We start from the raw sequence: 27985 nt of genomic DNA, 5'->3' as shown, positions 1-27985 counted from the left end.
GGGGAGGCGCCGCGTACTCTCCTCTCGCGGCTCGCTTCCTTTACTCCGCCACCGCTCGTTCACATTTGGGTGAGTGTCCCGTGCGGGGCAGGAGAGCCGGGCTGCTGAGGCGCCGGCGGGCGGGGTATGTGCCAGAAGGAGGCGGTGTCCTTGACTAGGCCCGAAGGAGCTCGGGCTCCGGGTCAGGGCGGAGGCGTGGACCTGGCCCGGGAGGATGGGGTGCCGTGGGAGGGGACCAGGCGGGACCTCCCTTGCCCGGGACCTGGACCGACCATAGCGGGTCTGAGAAAGGGCCGAGGACACTGGTGTGGACAGGCGAGTCGGAGGGGAGAAGGTGAAAGGACGTTGAGGGCTAGATGTTCTAATGACATAGGAGTTGGAGGTGCCAGAGAGGTGGCTGTGACCGTCAAAAGGGGATTGGGGGGCGTCAGGAGGGTCAGAGAAGCGAGCTGGGCTTCCTGGGAGTTCACAGAGCCTTGGGTTAAGGGTGGGCACCGAAGGACGGGGAAGATCCTCCTTAGATGGAGACTGGTAGGTTGGCATGGGGTGTGTCTTCCTGCTGCCACATATAGAGAATTGTTGGAAGGGAGGTGGAGAGCATTACTTTTCTTCCCTAGCTCAGGTTTAGGAAAGCGTCACAACCGTGATTTAGACCTGGCTGAGCACTGGGGCTCTGGACAGTTTCGGTCCGTGTTTGCTTCAGATCTCACAGATCACTGCTTCTCACTTCCCTGCCTCCGTATTTTTTTATGGTCACCTTTTTAAAAATAGGTTTCCTCGACTGCACCTCTCTCATAAGTTTCAGGACCAGCCTAAGGTGATATAATGTTGTAATGGGCAGGCACCCATAGGGCCCTTGAGCACTGAGGTGTGTTGGATTAAGCTAATGATATTTCAAAGCTAATTGTATGGGGTCTTGGAAAACTTGCCTCTGGCTTTGACTAGTGGTAGAAAGAGATATTCTGACCCACTCTGGAGCAGGGATTTGGAGAATAGGTAATGTGAGGGTGTCCCTGCTTGTCATGCTTGGCCTTAGAGCATCACTGGCTCCTTTCACTGCTTACCTCTTCTGCAGTCCCTCCCTCTCACTGACGGCTCTTGCCAACCTACTGCAGTCGAATGATATGTTTTGGTGGCTGCTAACTAACATTTGCTCTATTTCAGGGAGAAATAATGAAAATCAATGACAAGATAAAAACAAAATTAAGACAAATGGAAGTGCTCCTATAGTTAACTGATTTACCCTTCTGAGATGGGTTTTGAACTTTTATTGCACAGATTCTATTAGAGGGGAGGTAGATTGAAAGTCCTTAACATGTATCTGTGTCATTGGTTCTTTGTAGCTTGAGACATCTAAGCAGCTTGTGTTCTTTAATCAAAACATTATTTTAAAATTTCAGTTATTTTTGTGTGGAGGAGGAGAGGGATAACATCCTATGGGAAGAGGGAAAGGCTTTCTTTGTGTCTACCTTTGTAGATATTTTTTCCCTAACTTTGTAAGTTTGCCCTTTATTCAATTCTGGATCAGTTCAGTTCAATTCAGTGTTGTCAGTAACCCTAGTTCTCTGAAGGTGTGTCCAGTGCCGTGGGGGAAGGAGGTGTAAAAAGATACCTGATGTTTGGGAGCCATAGGCTGTGTCATTTGGGCTTTGCTTTTAATTTTGTTTTTCTTGTTTTTTGTTTTTGTTTTTGAGACAGAGTCTTGCTGTGTCGCCTGGGCTAGAGTACAGTGGCATCATCATAGCTCCCTCCAACCTCAAACGATCCTCCTGCCCCAGGCTCCTGAGTAGCTGAGACTACAAGCATGCATGATTTTTTCTATTTTTATAGAGATTGGGTCTCGCTAGCTCTTGCTAAGGCTGGACTTGAACTCCTGGCCTCAGGCAATCCTCCTGCCTCGACCTCCTAAAGTGCTAGGATTAAAGGCATTAACTGTGGAACTGATTTTGAGATTTTTTTTGACTTCGATTTTTAGATAGCTTTTCTCAGAAAAAATGCAAAACCCCAGATATTATTGTAACATGAGTTTCCTGGGTCCTTTAGAATGATTTAAAAACTAGTTGAATCTTCCATAATCCTGTAGAACTGGATGTGGGGAGATGTGGTTGGGGGAGCTTGATGGGACATATATCAGAATCTCTAATTAGTTTGTTGAGAAAAGAATATAATCTTATAATTGTATGCTGGGTTACTACAAAACCAATATCATAGAAGGGTGTGATATTTTTGTTTCTCAAGAAGGTCGCATAACTTATAAAAGGTTGAGAAATATGTTACCTAATCTAATGAGGGGTATTAGGACTAGATTCGTAATCTATTCATTCTAATGCTTTGGCATATATTGATGCTCACTTGATGTCTGTCAGCTAAGTGTAGTTAGAGCCGTAAAGGAGAAGCTAATATTTCAAAGCTCACAGTCTTCATCTTTGCAGGGTTTGTGGTTATATGTGGGTGCGTGTGGGAATGATTATAAAACCAACAAATGCTTCTTTTGATTCTATTTGGTCTCCTTACATTTTTCAGGTTAGGATCTGGAAACAATTGAAATCTACCATTTACTTTTAACAGTGAATTTCCTTCAACTCCTTGATACTATCTGGTGCTGCAGCTCATCTCAAGAGTGATAAGCAAAAAGAACTTAACTAGTGAGGGCTGCTATAAGTCCTTGAATTTATGAGAGTTGTCCTCTAGTTGTTATAACTCCAAATTCAACCACTCAAAAAATGGCATTGAGTGCACTTCACTCCAAGATCTCAAAGGAATTTCAAAAGAATAAAAATACAGCCCGTCTCCCAACAGTAGTCTAGGAATCTAGTATGGGTAAAAAGACTTCTAGTTTTCCATAGAGAGTAGGCTATGAAGACTTGGGTGTGAATGACATACCGGTTAAGGAGGAGTATAGGTTCTTGATTAGAAAACTTATTTTCTGTGTAATTTATCTAGGAAACCTTCCTGGAAGAGGCAGCTTAGAATAAGGTCTTAAAGTATGAACAGAATCTCTGATAGGCAGACTAGCAACTCTAGGGGGAGGCAGGGATGTCCATATCTTTTACTTGGGGAACTACACCAGTGTATCCAGGTATAGGCGAGTCTTTTTTTTTTTTTTTCCAAACAGTTTTTGCTTGCTTGCTCCTAAGAAGGAAGGGTTGCTAACTTATTCTCAATTTCCTGGATTTCTCTCCTGTAACAGTAAGAGAAATCAGCAGGTATCTGCTTACAGTTTATCATGTACCAAAATGTGTACTGGATGAACTTCTCCAACCACTTGTTTGAATCAAGGCTAAGGAGGGAGCCAGAGGAGGAATTCAGAACACGAGTAAACTCGAGAAGAAACCCCCATTGCATGAACCCAGTTGGCCCCAGGCAGTCTCATCTTCTTGAGTTTTAGTCTTTGCCAAACTCAAAATGTCTATATTGCATCTTAGGAGTTTCCAAACATACTTTTTAGTAACCTGCTGGCTATTTGGTATTCTGTAATTGCTTCCTTCCATCACTTGCTCTGACAAGACCTGTTATAAATAAGCTTATGTCTTGTTTGAGACTTTGGCAGTACTGGTTTAGTAAGAATAGAGAACCCTCCCAGCAACTGCAGAAGAGAACAGAAAGCCTAATCCAGCTCTGATTGGTTCCTCCCCAAAGTGCCATTTACTGCGTCCATTTCGTTTTCTGGTCTCCAAGCCTCTTTCTCCTCTGAGTTTCTTTCACAAGTGATCAGTGAGCTCTGATCATATTATCCTTAGGTAGCATAGCTGTCTTCTCTGAATCTTCTTTTCTATTTCTTTCTTTGCTATAGTACTGTTTCTCTGTCTCTCTCTCACCTAACCTCCCTTTCCAATTTAAATAATCAAAACAGAAAGAGGCAATATTGGCAAGTAAGGGGAAATTTCCTTGACAGAAGTAGCATCAAATAGCATATACATACGTGACTTCAAGAAGAAATATTAATAATAAGTTATTTAAGTAGTCTCAAGATGGAGAGGGAATCATGTTTTTCCCCTACCAGTGAGAACTGCTCCTGTGGTCTTGCTTAATTTGCAGAGGACAACAGCATAATAAAGAACAAAAGATAAGTTATTTTCTCAAAATATATAAACGCTGTAATCTAAGAGACTTTCTTGGAACATAGTAGTCTGTCTTCCTATAGAACTCAAGATTTACTTCTTTTTTGGGAGGGAAAATCAACTTAGTTAATGAAGTAAAAGGAACTACTTCCATTTAATTTAAATGATAATGAAGCTTAATGCCCCTTTGTCTAAATGCTTAATTTTTTTAACTTTAACACTGAGGGGGGGAAAACACTTTCTAAAAGGTTGGAGAGTGTAAAGATGGCAGTGTTGAAAATATGAGCATTAGAATAAATAAATGAAAATTAGGTCTTGCTAAAAAGATACCTTTATTTTGTTTGGAAAATACTAGTAAGAACTAGGATAATAATAGTGTATTGGTGCTTTATATTACAAAGCATTTTTCACCTTTTTTATCTTTTCAAGACAGTCCTTCACAATGAGCTGGGGAGGGCAGGTATATTAGCTTTATTTTACAGATGAGGAATTTGAGGCCCAAAATTGCTGCTAAAGCCACAAGCTTGTAAATACAGAACAAGCTTTTAAATGTATAGGTCTCTTTGCTCCAAAAATTTACTACCCCAGTATAACTTATTTATGTTCCTTCCTGCTAATTATTGAAAACCTTGGTTTAAAACCTGAATCGGGCTGGGCGTGGTGGCTCATGCCTGTAATCCTAGCACTCTGGGAGGCCGAGGCAGGTGGATCATTTGAGCTCAGGAGTTCAAGACCAGCCTGAGCAAGAACAAGACCCCGTCTCTACTAAAAATAGAAAGAAATTAGCTGGACAACTAAAAAAAAAAATATATATATATATATATATATATATATATATATAAAATTAGCTGGGTATGGTGGTGCATGCCTGTAGTCCTAGCTACTTGGGAGGCTGAGGCAGAAGGATTGCTTGAGCCCAGGAGTTTGAAGTTGCTGTGAGCTAGGCTGACGCCATGGCACTCTAGCCCAGGCAACAGAGTGAGACTCTCAAAAAGAAAAAAAAAAACCTGAATGGGTGATAATGGGCTTCTGGTTCATTACCAGAATTGAACCTACCACTATAAGGGCTAATTTAAAAAGGGGCAAAAAAGGTTTTATAAGCTTTAAGCAAATGTCAAATTCTGTTCTATGTAATGTAATTGGATAAGGAAATGGCTTATTTTAACTCACTTTGAATTGAAGTCATAATATTCGAATTCGGGTAGTGATTTATGACTTTAAAAGAAGTTCTTATTTGAAATTCCTAGTGCCGGAAGGAGGAAACAGAGTGACAGACCTGGAGACTGCAGTTCTCTGTCCTTCACACAGGTATGGCATTCTGCTTAAGGGAAGTGTTCCTCTTTAATGGAAGGAGGAAATTTGATTTTTATCCTAGAGCAAATAAGCATTTGTATGTGCCACACATTCTTAAAACCCTTTTCAGAGTTATACCTGTCAATGGAAAAGAAGCCAGACTGTAAAGTAATTTAAAGAGGTTTATTCTGAGCCAAATTTGAGGAATATGACCTGGAACCATGCCCAAGAAGCCTTGAGCAAATGGACTCTTTTGCAGTGGTTGGGTTACAGTTTGGTTTTATACATTTCAGGGAGGTGGAGGTTATAGGTGAAGTCGTAAATCAATACATGGAAGGCATACATTGGTTTGGCCAGTGTGGGGGGTGGCTTACAGGTTATAGGTTGGTTTAAACACTCTTTGACTTGTAATTGGTTAAAGACATGAAGTTTTTGTCTAAAGGCTTGGAATGTTTTGGCCGGGCGCGGTGGCTCACGCCTGTAATCCTAGCACTCTGGGAGGCGGAGGTGGGCGGATCGTTTGAGCTCAGGAGTTCGAGACCAGCCTGAGCAAGAGCGAGACCCCATCTCTACTAAAAATAGAAAGAAATTATATGGACAGGTAAAAATATATATAGAAAAAATTAGCCGGGCATGGTGGTGCATGTCTGTAGTCCCAGCTACTCGGGAGGCTGAGACAAGAGGATCGCTTGAGCTCAGGAGTTTGAGGTTGCTGTGAGCTAGGCTGACGCCACGGCACTCACTCTAGCCTGGGCAACAGAGTGAGACTCTGTCTCAAAAAAAAAAAAAAAAAGCTTGGAATGTTTTAAGATAAGTAAGTCTGTTAATCAGAGATAAGCTACCAGACATGGTTGTTGTGTAAATTGAGGACCTGCAGGTTTGTCTTGGTTAGCCTTAGGCCTGTTAATCCCCATGGCAAGCAATTTAGTTTTGGGATATAGAATATCTCCTTCAGTCAGCCAGTAGGAGGCAAGCCTTAAGATTTTATTTTGGTTCATATACCTTATCTTTCAGTTTTAGTTAATGCCATAATGCTGCAGGAGACTAATTTTATGTTTATTAGACTAATGTTTAAAATCTAGAAACTAATTTTAAAAATTAGTGTTCACTTATAAGAGAAAAAGTATAGATAATAAAATGTAATGACATAAACTACATAATCAGAAACAATCACAGGTAAGCATGTCTGCCAATAGTGCTTTTTAAATCACAACCTCAGAAGATACGTATCTGGGTTATGGATGAATGTTTAAAATTATGTGCGAATGAATAGTAATTACAAATGTATCTGAACCAATAATCTAATTATTTAGATTAGATTTTTCTGATTAGATTTCTAATTATTAGGTATCTAATTATTAGATTATTTTCTAATTATTAGATTAGACTTTTTCATATTACCATGGAGCACTTCTCTTATGATACTGCTTTTTTTTTTAAATTTTAGATGATGATTTCTTATGTTTGTTACTGATTTTAGATTAGAAGACTAGTAGGGTTTCATTTATTCAACATTTAGCACATACCAATTTGCCAAACAATGTCCTGGGTACCAGGGACACAAAGATTAACAAAGCATAGTTCCTGCTCTCCAGAACTCCTTGTCTAGTGCAAAGAGGCTGAGCCTAAACAATAGAGGAGAAACTTGACAGTGTTTGAAATATAGGTTGAGTATCCCTTAACTGAAATGCTTAAAACCAGAAGTGTTCAGGATTTTGTATTTTTCTGGATTTTGGAATATTTACAGAAAATATACCAGTTGAGCATCCGTAATCTGAACATTTAAAATACAAAATGCTCCAGTGAGCATTTCCTTTGAGCATCATGTTGATGCTCAAAAAGTTTCAGATTTTGAAGCATTTTGGATTTTGGATTTTTGGATTAGAGAAGCAGCTTGACAACAATCAGATGTATATTTTAGAAAGATAACTGTTGGCCTGTGACAGAGGAGAGAGAGCAGAGACAGAGCTCATTTGGGAGCCTGGCATAACAGTGCAGGTGACTGTCAGTCCCTCCCTTACATGGCCGTTGAGAAGCAAGGTCAGGACTTCCCTTGTACCTGGATCCTCAGCTAATTTGCCTCCCTTTCTCTTTCTCTTTCATTTCAAGATTTATTTTCAGAGGATTATGTTCATCCTTTTTGTGTCCTAGGCAGGAAGCATTCAAAAAATGACAATAAGGCTTCCTTATCTTGCTTTGCCCTCTCTGGAAATAAGGCATGGAGCTCCTTTTGTCCACCAGAGGGGGTGAGCCTTCGCTTTAGAGAGAGAGGATTTTGGTCATCTGTTGGTACCTTCTTTGTTGGAAGATTTGAGAGGTTTACAGAGTTCTGTGGTAACAGTGTACCCTTTACCTCCTTTTTTAAAGATAGAATTTAAAAAGAAAATTTATATATTTTATTTTAAATAACAGAATCTTCATTATCATGCTTAGACTTTTTATTGTGAATACAGTACTCTGAAAAATGAAATACATTATCAGCAAAAAATTAAAAATATATGTGGGTAATTTTTTAACTGTCAGATTTAAAAAATTATATTCTACTTAGAAAATTTTTATGATTTATTTATTTTTAGAATAGTGCTATCAGCTTTCTGTTCCTCTAAATGCCATGGACGCAATTACTTCCCTGTATTAATTTTCCTCTCTACTTAATCAATTTCTCTCTCAATTTCAACCAACAGCTAAATTTTTCAAATTAGATGGCTTTTTACCAAGAACATGATAACACGTTGGCCATCAGAAACCCTGAGAGAATAAGTAATGTTAACTCAGTTAGACAATGTAAAAATTTTTTTTCCCACATTAAGGTCAGAGTCATGATTCACTTTGCATTTGATGTATGTGGATTGTTTTAGTTAACCCACATTTTTTTGTTTGTTTTCAAATGAAACAAGTCACGTATTTAACCTCTAGGAGATTTAAGAGTAATAGAGTTAAACCTTATTTTATAAGTATTATAATGCAAAGAAATGACTATGACAAATATGGATTAATTCTGTAATTGAAGCCTTGCATTATATCTTTTTATAGTGAATTTTATAAGCATTGTAAGGATGATTAAATATGTAGCCAGTGTTGCTACATGATACTCTTGAAAGTCTTCACTGAATTTATTAGTGAGCAAGTATATTACAAACTGGTTTATACCTTTAGAAAGATATATACTTTTGTCCATTTTATTTCCAAAAGCATTACAAGCTGTTGGGCTAAGCAGGGAAAATCACAGTGTCCCCAGCATGTTTGAAGAGTTGAAAAGAATTCCAAAGGATTCTTTAGTTGTGGGAAAGGCTGGGAAGGTGGTTACTGCTACTTCCTCTACTTTGGTGTGTAGGAAGTAATATGTAGGAGGACTACCTAGCTTATAAATATATGGACTGGTTTTTTCTTTCAATGCTAGTTATAGAGCTCTTTCCTGTGGACTATGCAGTACTTAATTTTATTTTACTGTAAACTTAGCATCTGTGCCTAGTGACATTAGACAGCCCTTTTATTCTTTATTTCAACTTCACTGTACCAAAGTGGATACCAACTTTAGATTACCATAAAATTGATGGGAAGAGTTTCTGTTGAGGCTCAGAGTGAGGATAGATGTTAAGCATTTCAAGTGCCTCCCATCCAGAAAATCAGTAGTCTTCCATTTTATTAGTAGCTTGAGATACAGAAAGGGAGTTGAAGATGAAGGGGATAAGGATGTAGGGGCCTTATCTTTACCTTCCCCAGCTTTAGGCTTTTAACTAGAATGAGCCTTCCTTAATCCTTCTTTATGCTCCAGTCCCTGAATGTTGGTGATGACATTGTTTTTCCTGTATTGAGTACAGAAGTATGGCCAATAATTTCGGGTTAAGAGGATATAATTGGCAAATATAATAGATTGTTGTGCTTAGAGTTTGTTTTTTTTCCCCCTCCACATTATGGAATTGAGTAGTAGCACTATGTATACTATGCTTGGTAAAATGGGGCATGCAAAAATAAGACATGAGGAGACTTCAAGGAGTTTGGACTTAGGTGAGGTGACCACACTATATTAATCTGCTTGGGTACCATAACCAAAAACCATAGATTGGGTGATTTAAACAGATGTATTTATTTTCTCACAGTTTTGGAAGCTAGAAGTCAGGGTACCAGCATGGTTGGTCCCTGGTGAAGGCTCTCTTCCTGGCTTGCAGATGGCTGCCTTCTTGCTGTGTCCTCACATGAAGCAAAGAGAGAGAGAGAGAGAGAGAGAATGTTCTTTTTTTTTTTTTTTTTTTTTTTTTTTTTTTTGTTGAGACAGAGTCTCACTTTGTTGCCCAGGCTAGAGTGAGTGCCGTGGCGTCAGCTTAGCTCACAGCAACCTCAGACTCCTCGGCTTAAGCGATCCTACTGCCTCAGCCTCCCGAGTAGCTGGGACTACAGGCATGTGCCACTATGCCCGGCTAATTTTTTCTATATAGATTTTTAGTTGTCCATATAATGTCTTTCTGTTTTTAGTAGAGACGGGGTCTCGCTCTTGCTCAGGCTGGTCTCGAACTCCTGACCTCAAGCGATCCACCCGCCTCGGCCTCCCAGAGAGCTAGGATTACAGGCGTGAGCCACCGCGCCCGGCCGAGAATGTTCTTTGGTGTCTTCTTATAAGGGCACTAATCCCATCATGAGGGCCCCACCCTCATGTCTTCATCTAAACTTAATTATCTCCCAAAGGCTCCATCTCCAAATGCTATCACATTGAGGGTTAGAGCTTCAACATATGAATTTTGGCAGGACACAAACATTCAGTCTATAATACAGACATTATTTGGAAAGTGAAACAGTAGAAGCGCTGAATGCTGTATTTCATACTATCTAAAGAATCTAGGATGCAATAAATTTAAGATGCTTCATTGCCAAGTAAATTAAGATACAATGTGCTCTTTTTGGTTACTTAGAATTTTTATTTGTACTTAAAAGAGCTCTTTTAGAGTTAAACATAGATTTTTGTCATATATCTCTCTTGCACATTCAATAAAAAAATTATAAGTGAAAAAAACACACGAGGGAATCACTAAATTTTCCATATTTAGAATCTGCCTCTTCTGAATTGTTTTTTGACTCAGAGTTGTTGATATCTGTAATTTTCCATACAATATCCTCTGTGCCACCAAGAGTATTGGTGATACAGCAGTTATCTGAAGAGTCCGTAAAAGAACAATAAGGCTTTGGTGCTGGCCTTTGGCTTTGTAATTATGCAAAGCCAGCCTACTTTTGACTCCTGCTTGGGTATTCACCACCTTCTACTCACTCCCCAGACCATTTGGTTCCTATGGATGAAAAGAGTGCTCCAGTATTGTTTCTGGGAATTCCTTTCAGGCTGTTGACCATCACCTGCAAGTGTTGATGCTGGCAGTTTTCTTATTTTTGCATGCATAAGCAATGGCAGCATCATAACTGCCTTCTGTCTGATAGCAATTGTGAGAGGAATGCTGATTTCAGAAATGTTAAGGAAAAAAGTGTGACTCTTCATTGATGAAATATGATCATGTAGAAGGATATGCAAGAAATGCCAACAGTAATTTGTAATTGTCCAATTAATGATGTTATGAATTTGGAAGAGGGTAAGAACACTCTCAGGTTGATTGGTTTAGAAAGGTTTCATGAATGAAATGTGATCTATATGATCTAGGGCTATTCAGGATTTGAATAAGCAGAGGCAAGAGGTGGGTTGTTGAAGAAAGCACTAAATGTTTTGAGATAGTGAACAGAATAGTTTGAGAGTAGAGAGAGGGTTATGTAGGTAAGTAGTTGTGGGATGGGGAAAGATATTTGGTAATATTTAGCATTTATCCTTGATTATTGATTTTAGGGTAATTCTTTTTGTGTGTTTTCTAGTGTAGACATAAGCCAAAGTTCAGAATCTGTGTGAAGTCTCATATAGGACAGAAGTAGAGAGGAACGCCTTACTGGAAAAATGTATGTTGTTTGTGGTGAAATGACAGTAACACAGGCAGCTTGTCTAAACCTGTGCTCTTCTTCACTTTCTCAGTGGTAGTTCTGAGTACTGGTTTGGCTGAACTGCACTTATCAGGGAAAGAACAGAAGGAACAAAAGGAAACAGGGTTTGCGTGGAAGAAGAGAAAAGTAGAACAAAATAGAGAGTGCCTCTCTGTTCACTTAGTGTATCTGACAGTGTGCCTATCAAGTTATAAAACAGATGAGACTAGAAATCCGAAAGTCATCCTAAACACTCCCCTTTTGCTAACATCTAGTCAATCACAATTTCTGCCAATTTTTTGCTTCCATATTTTTTTAAGCTATTCCTCTGTACCCCATATGTAATTGCTCTAGTTCATGACCTATGTCTTATCTGGACTGCTGTATCAGCTTCCCAACTCAAATTCATTCTCTAAGCACCAGTGACTATAAAACAATGGCACTCAAACTTTTTTGACTGTGCCTCCCAGTTAAGAAATATACTTTATATTGCAACCAAGTATATGTGTGTGGTGTAGGATAGAATTATGATAGCCAGGGCCCTGTACAGATTGGCTTGGTAGACCTTTATATTGTGGCTTTTCTACTTGCTGAGATTGTTTAGATCAGTAAAGAATGCAATATTGTTTGATCTAATTATTTTTAAAGTCCCACAAAGTCAATAACTGAATAATCAATATAACTGTGATGAATAAATGATTTATATAAACTTTTTGGGGCCCTCAGGAATAGGTCACATAATTGAATTCTGATTTGTCAGCCGTATTTCTAAATTATCATTGTATCTTATATTAGAACTCTTTACAATATAGAAGAATCTTATTTGCATGTTGTTTACTCATATTTTAAATCTAAAGATACTCAGTTTAGAATAAAGTGGAAGCCTTTCTAAAAGACTATAATTTTTAAATGCTAGTATTCCATTTATATAATATTAATAATTGCCACTTCACATATTTATAATTGACTGCTCTAAATACTAAACTTAGAGAAACAAAACTAATATTTCACGTGATTGCTGAACTCTTAATCTGTTTCTGTTTTGAACTTGAAAATCAGCAATTTATAACCTAAAACAATGTTTTTTTCTGTTTTTCTTTCTAAAGCTCTTTCACCATGCCTGGGTCACTTCCTTTGAATGCAGAAGCTTGCTGGCCAAAAGATGTGGGAATTGTTGCCCTTGAGATCTATTTTCCTTCTCAATATGTTGATCAAGTAGAGTTGGAAAAATATGATGGTGTAGATGCTGGAAAGTATACCATTGGCTTGGGCCAGGCCAAGATGGGCTTCTGCACTGATAGAGAAGATATCAACTCTCTTTGCATGACTGTGGTTCAGAATCTTATGGAGAGAAATAACCTTTCTTATGACTGCATTGGGCGACTAGAAGTTGGAACAGAGACAATCATCGATAAATCAAAGTCAGTGAAGACTAATTTGATGCAGCTGTTTGAGGAATCTGGGAATACAGATATAGAAGGAATTGATACAACTAATGCATGCTATGGAGGCACAGCTGCTGTCTTTAATGCTGTTAACTGGATTGAGTCCAGCTCTTGGGATGGTATGTTACATGCCTCTGTTTCCCCTAAAAAAATCTTTTTGGGGATGAATAGACCCAAAGGACCTTTTAATGCAACATGCAAACTTTTGCTACTTATACTTGTTTGACTATATTCAGAAGGATAGCTACGACTTTCAACTTATCTAAATTGTGAATTGGTTATGTTATTCAAAATTTAGTCAGAACATTTTCTTTCTTTGTCAAAGATGGGGAAAGCATTTTCTGGGGAAAATGTAATAGTCTTCAGTTTTACATATCTGATATTTATAGTATTAACCAGCTTGTGAAATAACAAAAAATATTTTTCAGGACGGTATGCCCTGGTGGTTGCAGGAGATATTGCTGTATATGCCACAGGAAATGCTAGACCTACAGGTGGAGTTGGAGCCGTAGCTATGCTGATTGGGCCACATGCTCCTTTAATTTTTGAACGAGGTGAGTGTTTGGAAAAGCATTTTTTTTTTATTAGCACAATATACTGAGAAATGTGAAAATAGAAATAGGGGACTTATTGAGTGTTCATTAAATGCAGGCACCATCTGCTAAGTGTTTTCTGTGTTTTATCTTTTTTAAGCAATTTTATAAGGTAGATGGTGTCATCCCCACTTTACAGAGGAATAAAATGGGTTAAAGTAGAGTTTAAGAAATAATTTATATAGTAACTTGCTCATAGTCACTGGGAAGTTTAATTTGTCTTCAGTTCAGTAGAGCTACTATGAACTCCTAGTTAGATTTGTGAGACTTGCATGGAAAGTTATATATCAAAGTCATAGGATTGTCCATGGGTACTGTTATGTTTCATTTCAATTATATTGGCTTTTTCTGTGGACAGGCTGGATATTATTATAATTATTATTATTCCATCTATTATAATAATGATACTAATAGATGAAATCTTGTCCTGTCACCCTGACTAGAGTGCAGTGGTGTTATAGCTCACTACAACCTCAAATTCCTGGGCTCAAGCCATCCTCCTGCCTCAGCCTCTCGAGTAGCTGAGACTACAGGCATGCACCACCACACCCGGCTAATTTTTCTATTTTTAGTCGAGATGGGGTCTTGCTCTTGCTCAGGCTGGTCTCCAACTCCTGAGCTCCAACAATCCTCCCACCTTAGCCTCCCAGAGTGGTAGGATTACAGGCGTGAGCCACTGAGCCTGGCCAATAAATAAAATTTTTAAAAAATCAATTATATTGGCTTCACCTTGGAATTTCTATACTGCAAGCGGTAAGAGTTTATTAAATATGTAAGGAAGATCCTTAGATAACACAATATACTAACATACAAACATCAAGAAGCAGAAATACATAGACATCTTCCTTTTTGATTCTACTAGGGCTTCGTGGGACACATATGCAACATGCCTATGACTTTTACAAGCCTGATATGCTCTCTGAATATCCTATAGTAGACGGAAAACTCTCCATACAGTGCTACCTCAGTGCATTAGACCGCTGCTATTCTGTTTACTGCAAAAAGATCCGTGCCCAGTGGCAGAAAGGTGGGTTTTACCCATTTTCTTTAGTTTTGGTATTTCCTGAGGATGGTGTAATGTCCTGGATGTCTTTGGTGAAGAACTACTTTGTGGACATCCTTCATTAGTGTCCTTTTACCATTTCTTCCTCATCTACCAAACACTTCCCATAGTTTTTGGGGAATGTATAATTTAGAAGAAGTAAACTTTGGAAATGAGGTATATCTCTGCAAAAATGCACAGATTGATTTATCCCTCCTTAGAGAGTCAAAGTGAAGTAAATGGAAGTAACTCGGATTTTGTTCATCTTTTGAGAGAGGTATTTTAACAAGGTTTTAGTTTACAACTGTGATTCAGAGAAAACTGTAATGAAAATAAACTACTGAAGTGATCCCCCTTTGCCAATAATCTTTTTATACTTTTTTCTAACTTTTTTATTAGGACCCACAGTAAGACATACATTTTTCATTGTATATGTGTGCTAAATTAAAACAAGTGTCATGAAATTACTTACCCACGCTGCAAGTTATGTAGTTTGCTATTTTTCTACTGTATCATTTTTTTAAAATGCTCTATTTAAAAAAAAAAATGCTGGCCTGACCCACTCAATTGATTATATAACCTGTTAATGTGTTATGACTCTTAAATTTTAAAATCAGTGATACAGTAGTATATATTGTTCCATCTCTGGATGACATTTTTAATATATATTTAAACTGCAGAGAAATTTCATTATACAGTATATTTTTGGTTGCCGTTTAAAGAGAAAAACATCCTAGCCTTGTTCTAAATTTAAACTTAAAAATTTTATGACTTAAAAGAATTTCATAGTTTTCTTGGACTTCTCTTTCTCTTTCAGAGGGAAATGATAAAGATTTTACCTTGAATGATTTTGGCTTTATGATCTTTCACTCACCATATTGTAAACTGGTTCAGAAATCTCTAGCTCGGATGCTGCTGAATGACTTCCTTAATGATCAGAACAGAGATAAAAATAGTATCTATAGCGGTCTGGAAGCCTTTGGGTAAGAGGAGCTATTATGATTTTTTTCCCTTCTATATTAGAGCATTTTTATATCTGTTAAACTATTATTTGTACAGACCTGAAAAAAATTTGGAATCAAAAGGATCTTAGAAGTCATCTGGTCTAATCAGTGAAGGAACTGAGTCCCAGAGAGTTGGTAGCTTACTTGTGTGAATTCTTCAGTCATTTCTACTCAAATTTTCTGATTTCCTCCTTTTATCTCCGTTCTAGTTGTCGCCATGATAAAATAACTGCACAGGTCCCTATATTCACAATAGCAGCCTCTCCCTAGCCCCTGTGCCATATCCGTCCTGCACACTGCCACTGTTGAAGTCTGCTTTCATACTCCACTGATGTTTTTCTGACTTTTTAGGCTCCCTAGCACGCTATGCATGTTAAACTCATTCTGTTTCTTCTTGCCTGTGTCCCTTTTCCATCTGATATAATTCTACTTGACTTTTAAGACTCAGCTCCTATAATATCATGACTTTTTTTTTTTTAACTAAATAGACATTATTATGGACTTGAAATAGTATTCTATTTGGTGACAATAAAGGTTTAGTGGGTCCATTAACTCATTTGAATCAAGTAGTCTTAACTTGATTATAAAAACCCTTGAGAAAAAAGACCATATACAGGCCGGGCGCGGTGGCTCACGCCTGTAATCCTAGCACTCTGGGAGGCCGAGGCGGGTGGATCGCTCGAGGTCAGGAGTTCGAGACCAGCCTGAGCAAGAGTGAGACCCCGTCTCTACTAAAAATAGAAAGAAATTATATGGACAACTAAAATATATATATACAAAAAATTAGCCGGGCATGGTGGTGCATGCCTGTAGTCCCAGCTACTCGGGAGGCTGAGGCAGGAGGATCGCTTGAGCCCAGGAGTTTGAGGTTGCTGTGAGCTAGGCTGAAGCCACGGCACTCACTCTAGCCCGGGCAACAGAGTGAGACTCTGTCTCAAAAAAAAAAAAAAAAGACCATATACGTACGACTGTATGTCTTCTATAGCAATCAGCATGCTCTTACTTGGCTTTTAATAAATGGGAAAATAGAATCATACACACTTATTTGAATATTAATTAGGCCCACTATCTAATGTAATAAAACATAGGCTTTGAACACTATACAATTGTCTTTTTTTGGTAAATCTTTCAGAGATGTTAAATTAGAAGATACCTACTTTGATAGAGATGTGGAAAAGGCATTTATGAAGGCTAGTTCTGAACTCTTTAATCAGAAAACAAAGGCATCCTTGCTTGTATCAAATCAAAATGGGAATATGTACACATCTTCAGTATATGGTTCCCTTGCTTCTGTTTTAGCACAGTAAGTATAAATTTTACCTACTTTATTCCCCTCATTTGGGTATGTTAGATTTCTAAGACCAAATCTCATGTCAGGAGCATTATTGGTAGATCACAATGTTTTATCTTCAGCCTCTCTTATCTGCTATTGTTCATTAACTTGAAAGATATATGGGTTGATACAGTTCTTCCAGAAGTATTCGTTGATTGCAAACTGGCTTTCTTGGCTCCTGTTTTCAAGGTTTTATTGTTCTTGACCTATAGTTGAACCATAAATCCTTGGTTGCTAAAGTAACTTATGTTGTGGTATAGTAACTTTCATAATCTTCATCATTTCCCAAAAGATAAAAACCCTTATTTTCAGTCTGCTTACCGTAATATTAAACCTTTCCGTAATATTAAAACTTTAAGTTAGATCCCTACTTTAACCTATAGTTTGAATTTTTATTCCTACCTGTATAGCTTCCCACACATTGTAGCTTTGGATCAGTTAAACTTCTTAACTGTTTTTGCCCCCTATACAGGTACTCACCTCAGCAATTGGCAGGGAAGAGAATTGGAGTGTTCTCTTATGGTTCTGGCTTGGCTGCCACCCTGTACTCTCTTAAAGTTACACAAGACGCCACACCAGGTAAGTGCTCAGTCTTTCAGTAAGAATGTATTGAGAACCTACCGTGGTGAGGTGATTTAGTGGACTTCTCAAGTGACCATTGGAATCTGTCTCATAGATCATTACATTTTAATCTTCATTACTTCTTTCAAAATAGCCATATTTTTACTCTCTACCTTAAAAATCTGCTTTAACAGAATAAGGAGTAGGATTGTTATCTAATTTTCATAGGTTTATGGTCTTGCCTATACTTAAGGAAACTTTTGTGCCTTCCCTGAGGAGGAAGGAGCAAAAACATAGAGAAAAACTGATGAAAATTTGGCATTACTTTAAAATTATACCATGGATGGATTGACTATAGACATGTTATTTATAGTTTCAGGTTCCATGTATCTCTTAACTTTTCTGCTGGCTAGTAATGAATAAATGTCTAGTCAGAGGTCATGGGGAGTTTGTCAAATAGATGCCATTTTATCTTTTAACTAAACTATAGCCAGTAGTTTTAAAAGAAATGAAAAGTTGGTGTTTTTTTGTTTTTTTGTTTTTCATTTGGCAACATTTTATTTAGGCTTCTTTTGGGCATGCAATGTTTTTTAGTCTTTTAATGTTGGAATTATTTACTATTTTAGGGTCTGCTCTTGATAAAATAACAGCAAGTTTGTGTGATCTTAAATCAAGGCTGGACTCAAGAACTTGTGTGGCGCCGAATGTCTTTGCTGAAAACATGAAGCTCAGAGAGGACACCCATCATTTGGGTAAAAATACTAAATTGTGTTTAAATAAGCCCAAAAGCTTATTGTAGGGCTATAATAACATTAAAGATGCTACATATGAGATAAGGATATCAAGGCTTTATTCAGTACTAATATGATGCAGTGAAAAAATTGTGGGGATATATGAAACTTCTTTAGTTTTATTACCAGATGAATTATATGTCATAACTAATTTTAGATATTCTTTGCTTTTCTTTTAGTCAACTATATTCCCCAGGGTTCAATAGATTCACTCTCTGAAGGAACATGGTACCTAGTTCGAGTGGATGAAAAGCACAGAAGAACTTATGCTCGACGCCCATCTCCAAATGATGACACTTTGGATGAAGGAGTAGGACTTGTGCATTCAAACACAGCAGCTGAGGTAAATAAAGCTCATTGTGTTGGTCTTACTCTTTGGCATTGTAAAAAGTTTCCATCCCCAGATCTCAGGGTTAGGAGACCTAAGTGTGATTTAGCAACTTAAAGGAATGTCAGTAAAGCAGAGAAATTCTTTACTGAATTCAGAGCAAGGGCTCTGGGATTAGATTTATCTCCCCATTGTCAAGAAGTAACAATCATAGCTAGGGTTGGAATTCCTATTACATGCTAGGCACTTTTTACTTAACATTTTCTCATTTAATCCTTACAATAACTTCCTTGACATTTATAAATGATACTATCCCCATTTTGGAGACAAGGCTCCAAGAAGTTAAATTACTTGCCCAAGATCATAGCTTATAAATGGTGAAGCCGGGTTTCAAACAAAGGACTTTATAACCTTGAAGTTATTTATTTTATCTGCTTATCACAACTTTGGTAAATGCATAGTCTTGCTCCTTGCTATTATACAAATTAGATAGCAAGTCAAGCCACCAGTGTGTGAGTTGTAAATATAAGATGTAACAAGTAAAATGCTCTGTATGGTGTATCTCTGTGTGTCCTTCCTCTCTTGCTATATGGATAATTGTACAATAAATTCACTATAAGGTGAGGAATGGTTATTTAATTCCCTTCATGAAAAGTTATATAGAATATAAATTTAGCATAAACCTCTCTAAAGTTATCCTTTATTAGTTTCTCTACAGGAAATTTAATTAGTGCCATGATTCTTGGGAGAAAAAAATCATAAGCGCCAACTACCTTTTTCTCTTCATTTTAGCATATTCCAAGCCCCGCTAAGAAGGTGCCAAGACTACCTGCCACAGCAGCAGAACCTGAAGCAGCTGTCATTAGTAATGGGGAACATTAAAATATTCTGTGAGGTGTCAGACTTCAGTGTAGGGGTGGGGTAAGGGTGGGGGGCTATGGGAATGGGTGGAGGAATGGGATATCTGGGGACAATTTTAAAGGATTACCTGTTTCTTAAATTTTTATGTGACTGACATGGAGCCTGGAAAACTATTGTGTTCTTGGGAAAGTTTTTTTGCTCAGTTTGCTGACATGCTTCCTGTTTGGTCTAGCCAATGCCGTATGTGCTCGGATGATGTTAAGGGCTCTGTAAAACTTCATACCTCTCTGGCCATTTGTATGCATGAAGTTTAGTTTTTAAACATGGTGTAATGAATTGTGTGCTTCTGTCAGAAGAAAACAGAGGTACTAGTCTCTAATTTAAATTTTTTTAAATGTGTCAGAATTTTATACTTTGAACAAACAAGATTACTGAAAGTACCTGTGGTTCTTTACAAACGTGTCTAGCTTGGGGAATGTGGTCTTAAAATGTGATATGCACAGACCTTGTTTGAAATGGCAAGAAGACATGCCCTTTTTCTAAAGTTGATAAATCTTGAAGAGGAAGAAGATTTGGGATGATAATAATGGTTCTGGAATCCAGAACGTTGCTTTAAGTCTAGGCCAGCAGTGACAAAAATTATTGTAATGACTTCTGAACAGAGAGATACTACCATTGAGCAGGTTTCTGGGATAGAAAACATGGTGCATTTGGGAGCTATGGTTATAGCTCTAGGTGTGCTCCTCAGTTCATGGTGGATTGTACTGAACAACATTGAGATGTTACTGTGGGTGTGTAATGAGGAAGTTTGTTATTGCAATCCTTCTTTGTACCTTATTTTAAAATACAAACATTTTTCTGGCTGTCTTTTTAAAAATTTAAAATGGAAAGGAAGGATGGAGCAGGTCATTATGAAGTTACTTCTGATGCTTTGGTGTTATAAATTCAACTTACAGACTGACAACCTAAATTCATGGAATAAAAGAATTCTTTTCCCCTTTTTTTGGGAGAGGAGAAGCGTATCTGTTCAATGAAAATGAGAAGATACAACCCAAGTTTTTACATAGTCTGTCTGACTAGCCAAAAGGAGTATTCCACTTCAAGGTCTGGAGATAGGATTTCTAAAGAATTTTCTCAGACTTTAACCTTAAAAAACAAACAAAACCTATGACATGGGGTGAATAAGAAGATTGGATAGACAGTTTTGTAGATCTTTTTGGTGCTGAACTATGACATGAGCCTTATAGATTGTAAAATAGAGATAGTTGGAACTAATGTACAGAACTAAATTTTTTAAATGTCATTTGCTGTTGAATTCTGTGAAGTTTCAGTTATCTAAAATAAACATACAAATACAAAATGTAATGTTTCAGATTGCAAGGTAATATGTAATGTAGTGTTTGTAAGATACGCTTGTCTAAATATTAACTAGTAATAGTTTGATTTGTATAGTCATAATTTGTTAAAATGACTTCATTTTAACATCTACTGATGTAGATTAATAATGTGTAAGTTCAGATTTTAAGAATGGTGGGAAAATGGTGCATGTGATACTTTTGCAAGTATTGAGAGTTTGATTTGAAGAGAGTAATTTAACTTTTGGGTGCCAGGAAATGGGTTTTCTCAAAGCCCATTGCTGGCAATGGGCAGGCCAGGAATACTGGCACAGAGCATTAACCATACACCTTATTAATGGTGAGGTGAATAACTTTGAAATAAAGCTTTAGAGAAATATGTCAGATATTTGAGTATTCTTTTTCCTTTCTGAACTCACAATTTAAGCAAAAAAATCAGCTAATAATATTATTTTTCAGGATGGCCATTCATTTCATTTCATTTTAGTTCATTCAGTCACTCACTCGTTGCATTCATTCATCATTCCACAAACATTTGAAAACGTAATATAAACAAGACACTCTGCTTAAGCCAGAAATGAAAAGATTTACAAGATATATGGTGTTTCCTGTAAGGTATTTATCTAGTATGAATAGGAGCTATTCCTTCCTTTGAGGAATTTATACTGATAATTTACTATTCTTACATTTCAGATAAAGATATTAATTCCTAAATTGGGTGGTAAGCATATATAAGCTTTGCTATAAATGTTTATGAAGTGGGTTACTATTTTCCTAAAAAACCTAAGACGAAGGGTTGACATTTAAAGAAAAGCAAAACTTATGGCGAATATAGAACTGCCCACTCCCAGCTACAGCCTACAGCCTAAAAGTCAGTCCCATGTAGCTAGTGATCCCAGGGATTTCATAGAAGTTCTTACATCGGCAGTAATATTGGGTTAGGTAATCTCTTAAGAATCCTATTGATTCATAGCATTCTGTGAATTAGAAATTAAACCAGATTATGTATTTTCTAGTATTGATTAGCTCATATTTTATGGAGTTGATACTTAGTAATTTATTTTCTGGGTCAGTTAGAGGCCAGAGTTCTCTAAGGTTACATCTACTTGGAAATTCTAGGAGCCTAATTACTAGAGCTGTAAGAGTTCTATCCTTCCTTCCCTGCTTTATGGAATGTGTGCTTTCTCTATTTGTGTACTTAACTTTTTTTCCTTCTAGTGTTATTTTTATGGACACTAATGACTAAGTTTGTGATTGATACTAGACTGAACTCAAAGATGCAAACAGCTATTTCTGATCCTCCTGTGCCTTTACTGAAACACTTCATCTCTTGTTCATGTTTGGAGTGTCCTAAAAGAAACACTGAAGTGGAAGTCAGTAGAGCAGGAATGTAACAGGATCTTTAAATAATTTAAAGCTATATAATCTTGATGTGAAAGTGAACCCTTTCTTTAAAAATTCTGGCAACTGCTCTTTTTTTTTTTTTTTTTGAGACAGAGTCTCACTCTGTTGCCCGGGCTAGAGTGCTGTGGCATCAGCCTAGCTCACAGCAACCTCAAACTCCTGGGCTCAAGTGATCCTCCTGCCTCAGCCTCCTGAGTAGCTGGGACTACAGGCATGCACCACCATGCCCGGCTAATTTTTTGTATATATTTTTAGCTGTCCAGATCATTTCTTTCTATTTTTAGTAGAGACGGGGTCTCGCTCTTGCTCAGGCTGGTCTCGAACTCCTGACCTTGAGCAATCCTCCCACCTTGGCCTCCCAGAATGCTAGGATTACAGGCATGAGCCACCGCGCCCAGCCGCAACTGCTCTTAAGTCATAGATTCTTCATTTTTTCTTAATTGGTGATGGGAGAAAATAGTAGACCTATGATTTTTTTCTCCTCACAAAATAAATAAAGGCAATACTTTGATGCTAAAAATTATGACTATAAATTCTCAGATGGTTTATACATCAGGGCTCTGGCTTATAATAAGAAAAATAATGCATTCCCTGGACTACCTGACTTAGTAGTAAGTGCTTTTCACCCTATGTATCAAATTCCTCATTCAGGCTTGCAGATTCCTATGGAATCTGGTCCCTGCCTACTTCAGCTCAGTACCAAACTCACCAAGGCTTAATATATTTTCATCTACCATGTCTTCTTCCATTCCTCAAACGTTCCAAGTTTTCCAGCCTTAAAGCCTTTGATCTGCGTACATCAGAAACTTTAGTCCCCACTTCAGATCCTCTCTGCCCTGCCTTCTACTCCAGTGCTGCTATGACAACTAATTCCATGGTGTTTTACCAGGTTCTCAGAGAATATGACAGAACCTCCCTGGGGATTCTTGCTACATATCTTTCACTTTAGCCTCACTGAGGTGAAATACCTGCAGGACTCTCTTGGTACAATTTCACAACCCAGAAGTACAGGGAAGTTGGGTGCCCATGGGGGTACCCTTGACCAATGGTGGAAAGTTGCTGGTGGATAAATGCTTACTGCTTTCATCCCCTGGGCAGATAGTTCTGAAAGGCATTTCATAAATCTAAGAAGATCCTACAGAATCAACTAGCAGTTGCTTATGGCCAATTTGGTAATAACATCCTTATATTGCCTTTCGTCTTTTGTTTTACTCTTGTGCATCTCTCCTATGCCCTGGGATCATTTCCCAAGTAAATTACTTGCGCACAAGCTTTTGTCTCAGGGCCTTAGGCTCTGTTTTTCAGAGAATCCAGGCTAAGACAGTCGTTTCCCAGAATGGCCCTAGAAAGCAGACCCTCGGGATGGTATATTGGAGTAGGTCCATTTACCAAATGACAGAAACCTTACTGCTATTTGTAGTAGGCAGACTGATGGCCCCATACCCCCACCAAAGATCACTATTCCTAGAACCTGTGAATATATTACGTTACTTGTCAAAAGCAGATGTGATTAAGGTTAAGAACTTTGAGATGTGGTGTTTATCCTGGATTGATTGTCTGGGCAGGCCCAGCCTGATCACATGGGCTCTTAAAAACAGAGAATCTGTCTCGGCTGTTGTCAAGGGAGAATGACTACAGAAGGTTGGTCAGAGAGATGCAGCACTGCTGACTCTGAAGATGGACAAGAGGGCCATGAGCTAAGGAACATGGGCAGACTCTAGAAGCTGAACAAAGTATGGAAATGGATTCTCCCCTAGAGGTTCCAGAAAGGAACACAGTCCTGAAAACACCTTGATTTTAGCCCATGAGACCCATGTCAGACTTCTATCTCACAGAACTGTAAAATAATAAATTTGTGTTGTTTTAAGTCATTAAGTTTGTGGTAATTAATTATGACATCAAGAGAACACTAATGCAGTGTTCGTAAGCAAGGTGGTGGTAACCATGGCATGCAGGGGCAGCACAGTCACTGCTGAGACTGCCATCTATAGCTGTAAGTATAGTTGGAAAATGGAGCATTGGATGGAAGATGAAGCATTGGATCCTATGGTCCCTGTGGCACTTGAACAGTATGGGGCAATGGTAAAGAGCGTGGATTTGGCTAGCTTTTATTAACTGCTTTGGTCTAGAAAACAAACAAAATAACAGGCTCAAGTCAGCCAGCTGTCAATTCAAGGCACACTGTGAAAGCCAGAGGGCCTTTAAGGCAAGGTTTAAGGAGAGCCTTATCTTCTGCAGCAGAGGGGAAACTACCTAAAATAGGCCCAGGATCTAATTGTAAGGTTGAAAAATACTAAGTCTTGACAATTCTCCTTTATCCAAGTTAGGGCTTGATAGGAAGAGAATGAGACACTTGAGACCTAAGTTAGTGATACAGTGGATGAGCCTGAAAACAGTGTAAAACATGAGTTCCCTGATATGGGGCTGGCATAAGCAGCTCATTCCTCCTTGCCTAAAAACCCAGCCATGCTTCTATTGAGGCAGATGCCTGCAAGATGATTCTTCTTGACTTCTAGATCCTCTTCCAATACCTTATTAGTCTCCAAACCAAGAACCAGGGTGAGGTCTCAACATAGCCTGTGTGAAGAAATACAATCCCCTCTCTGGGAGAAAATAGCGTAGACCCTGAAGGAATTGCAGAACCTGGCTAATACGCATTGTCAGGAACTAGGAAGAAATGTGTGGATCTTGAGGGTGTAGGCCAAAGGTTGAGGTTGAGGGAAGAATATAAGGCAGGATAGGGGAGAGTTTTAGGGAACAGTTACCCATGACTTGAAGGACACCCAAAGCTGGTCTTAATGTTCTGCTTGGATGGCTACTGAGGTTTGAACGTGACTGAGATACACAGTAAATGAGGTAAAGATAGTGGAACTGCCTTGGCGTGGTATTGAGGAAAGGTTCGGAAAGTTCCAGGAAGTGTGAATGTTAGAATGGATTCATTATGCGAGACCAAACCACCACCTAACTACGTTCCCCAGAAGGACGTTGCCCTCACTAATGTAATACAGAAGGCACTGGTTTGCAAACTGTTCATCCAACAAGGGGCTAATATCCAGAATATACAAGGAACTCAAACTTAACAGCAAAAAAATAATCCCATTAAGTAGGCAAAGGATCTGAATAGACATTTCTCAAAAGAAGACATACAGATAGCCAACAGGTAAATGAAAAAATGCTTAACATCACTAATCAGAGAAATGCAAATCAAAATCACAATGAGATATCATCTCACCCCAGTTAGAATGACTATTAACAAAAAGACAAAAAATAACATGCTGGCAGGGATGTAGAGAAAAGGAAACTCTTATACACTGTTGATGGGAATGTAAATTAGTACAGTCATTATGGAAAACAGTATGGAGTTTCCTCAAAAAGCTAAAATTGGAACTATCATAGGATCCAGCAATCTCACTACTGGATATTTATCCAAAGGAAAGGAAATCACTAACTGTATCAAAGGAATACCTGCACCCTATGTTTATTGCAGCATTATTTACAATAGTCAAGATATGGAATTAACCTAAGTGTCCATCAATGGATGAATGGATAAAGAAAATGTTGTAGGGCAGAGCACAGTGGCTCATGCCTATAATCCTAGCACCTTGGGAGGCTGAGGTGGGAGGTTGCTTGAGGCCAGGAGTTCAAGACCAGCCCGAGCAAGAGCGGGACTTCTCTCTACAAAGAAATAGAAAATTAGCCAGGGGTGGTGGTGGGTGCCTGTAGTCCCAGCTACTTGGGAGAATGAAGCAAAAGGATTGCTTGACCTAGGAGTTTGAGGTTGTAGTGAGCTATGATAACACCACTGCACTCTAGCTTGGGTGACAGAGCAAGACCCTGCCCCACCCTGACCAAAAAAAAAAAAAGAAAAACAAAGAAAATGTGGCATATATACACAATGGAATATTCAGCCATAAAAAAGAATGATCTTGTGAAATAAGCCAGAAAAAGGGAAGACAGATATCACATGTTCTTATATGTAAGAACTACAGAAGTTGATCTCATAGATATAGAAAGTAGAATGATAGATACCTGAGTCTGGGAAGGGTGTCGGGGGTTGGGGGGAGGCAGGGTGAAGGATGAAGAGAAGTTACACACAATTAGAATAAGTTCTAGTGTTCAATAGCACAGTACGGTGACTATAGAAAATAATAATTTATTGTGTATTTCAAAATAGCTAGAAGAGTTGAAATATTCCCAATACAAATAAATGATAAATGTTTGAGGTGAGGGATATCCTAAATACCCTGATTTTATCATTATACATTGTATACAGGTATCAAAATATCACATGTACTCCATGAATATGTACAATTATGTATCAATAAAAAATAATTTTTTTTTTAAAGAATGCACTGATGAAAGGTACCTTAGCACTTATAAAAGCTCAGTGGTGGCTGCCCACCGCAGGCAGGGATAGACAGTAGGAGATGCTGCCATGGAACTGAGCATGCGAGCATCAGTGGGGATGATAGGATTCTAGAGTGGCAGAGGTCATGTATTAGTACTTAAATGTGAGAGGCAAGGTGGATATAATATAATGAATAGTAAGTAAGGCTGGAGTGGAAATCAGGCTGCCTTGATCTTCAGGGCTTTGTGACAATGGCTAATAGATCATGGAGTTCTGAGAGACAGGTAACTAGAGTGTTACTTACATGATTAAAAAAAAAAAAAGAAAACTGATGGGTAGAAAGCTAAGGTAGCCTGTCACAACGGGAAAATCATGGTCCTTTAATCAGCTTCCAGATCTAAGTGAATTTATAGATCCAGTACACAATGAAGAGGAGAGCTGGTCTCGAGGAAAGGCCTTACTTTCACAAGTATGTATGATGTACATACCCAGAATTATTCAGGACTGTTGGATACCACAATGGCTTTATATGTAGATGGGGGCTTATGGAAGCCAGATGATGAAGGGAGTTCTGGCCAAAGTCTAGCTCATAATTGGTCCCACCTTGGGATTATTTCCCCAATCTCCAAGTATATATTTAGCATAAATATACTTAGACCCCTGACCTATGGAGGAAGAGCCATTATGGGAGGAAAAGCCACATGGAAACCTCTCCTCAGCCAGGTTAATAAATCATGAGCAATCACATGAGGAAAGGCAGCCATCAGTATCACCATCAAAAAATTTTAGGGATGCAAGTGTAATGGGCTCCATCATAATCTCATTTAATTTATACTCAGACTTCTGAAAAGAAGCAGATGAATAGTAGAGGATGATGGACTACTGTTGGTCTCAGTTGTAGCTGCCATACTGGATCTGGTATCTTTACTGCAAGCCTCTGACGTTTGCTATGCAGCTATTCATTGGGCAAATGCATTCTCAGTTTCCATCAGAAAGGAGAATCAAAAGCCATTCACACTCCTCTGGGATGAATTAGCAGCTCTCTTTTACTCTATTGCCCCAAAGCAGTGCTAAATCTCCTGCTCTATGTCATCTTGATCATCTTGATATTCTGCAGAACATCATGCTATCTACTATATTGTGACAGCATGTCTCGTGGGTTTGGCCATCAGGAAGTGGCAAGTTTTCCAGATGCCCTAGTAACACTTAGTGTGTCAGAGCGTGGGTGATAAACTGCATGAAGAAGCTGGGGCATGCCACACTGACGAAGTGTTTAGAAGACCAATGAGCTGGGCCATGCTTAGATAGTCCTTCTTTAGTAAAGAATAATTTCATGCACCTTTCACCTCTTAGCACTAAAATAGAGGCATAGGATTTAGTAGGTCCCTCTGGATTTTGAAAGCACATATATTGTACTTGGTACATTCCTCCAACCCATTTATCATGGCTGCCAGTTTCAAGGGGATCTCACAAAAGAAAGATCACAGAAGTTTCAGGCTTTTGAGCAAACTAGTTACTACTCAGACTGTCTACATCACAGTTAAGCATACATGTGGACCCTCTGGCGAGCACCAGTAGAAGCACGGCCCTGTAGGAACCTGGAGTAAGGCCATGCTT

General features: G+C 38.4%; 1 protein-coding gene across 2 annotated transcripts; it reads left to right on the top strand.

Moving 5' to 3' along the window:
• Position 1: 1 nt before the first annotated feature.
• On the top strand, positions 2 to 20994 carry HMGCS1 (3-hydroxy-3-methylglutaryl-CoA synthase 1). Of its 2 annotated transcripts, XM_069492808.1 has the most exons (11): positions 2 to 69; positions 5309 to 5369; positions 12410 to 12867; positions 13177 to 13302; positions 14204 to 14368; positions 15201 to 15366; positions 16520 to 16690; positions 17193 to 17299; positions 17908 to 18033; positions 18252 to 18415; positions 19193 to 20994. In XM_069492808.1, exons 3-11 carry the CDS (start codon positions 12420 to 12422, stop codon positions 19280 to 19282), a joined length of 1563 nt encoding a protein of 520 aa, XP_069348909.1. In that variant the 5' UTR covers positions 2 to 69; positions 5309 to 5369; positions 12410 to 12419; the 3' UTR covers positions 19283 to 20994. The 2 variants fall into 2 exon arrangements, with proteins under 2 accessions (XP_069348909.1, XP_069348908.1); XM_069492807.1 differs by lacking the exon at positions 5309 to 5369 and having other exon boundaries at positions 18 to 69.
• The last annotated feature ends 6991 nt before the right edge of the window (positions 20995 to 27985 follow it).

Source organism: Eulemur rufifrons, chromosome 17 (assembly GCF_041146395.1).
Source record: "Eulemur rufifrons isolate Redbay chromosome 17, OSU_ERuf_1, whole genome shotgun sequence".
Taxonomy (NCBI): Eukaryota; Metazoa; Chordata; class Mammalia; order Primates; family Lemuridae; genus Eulemur; species Eulemur rufifrons.
The sequence above is the reverse complement of the archived record's forward strand: the minus strand, read 5'-3'. Positions and strand labels throughout refer to the sequence as shown.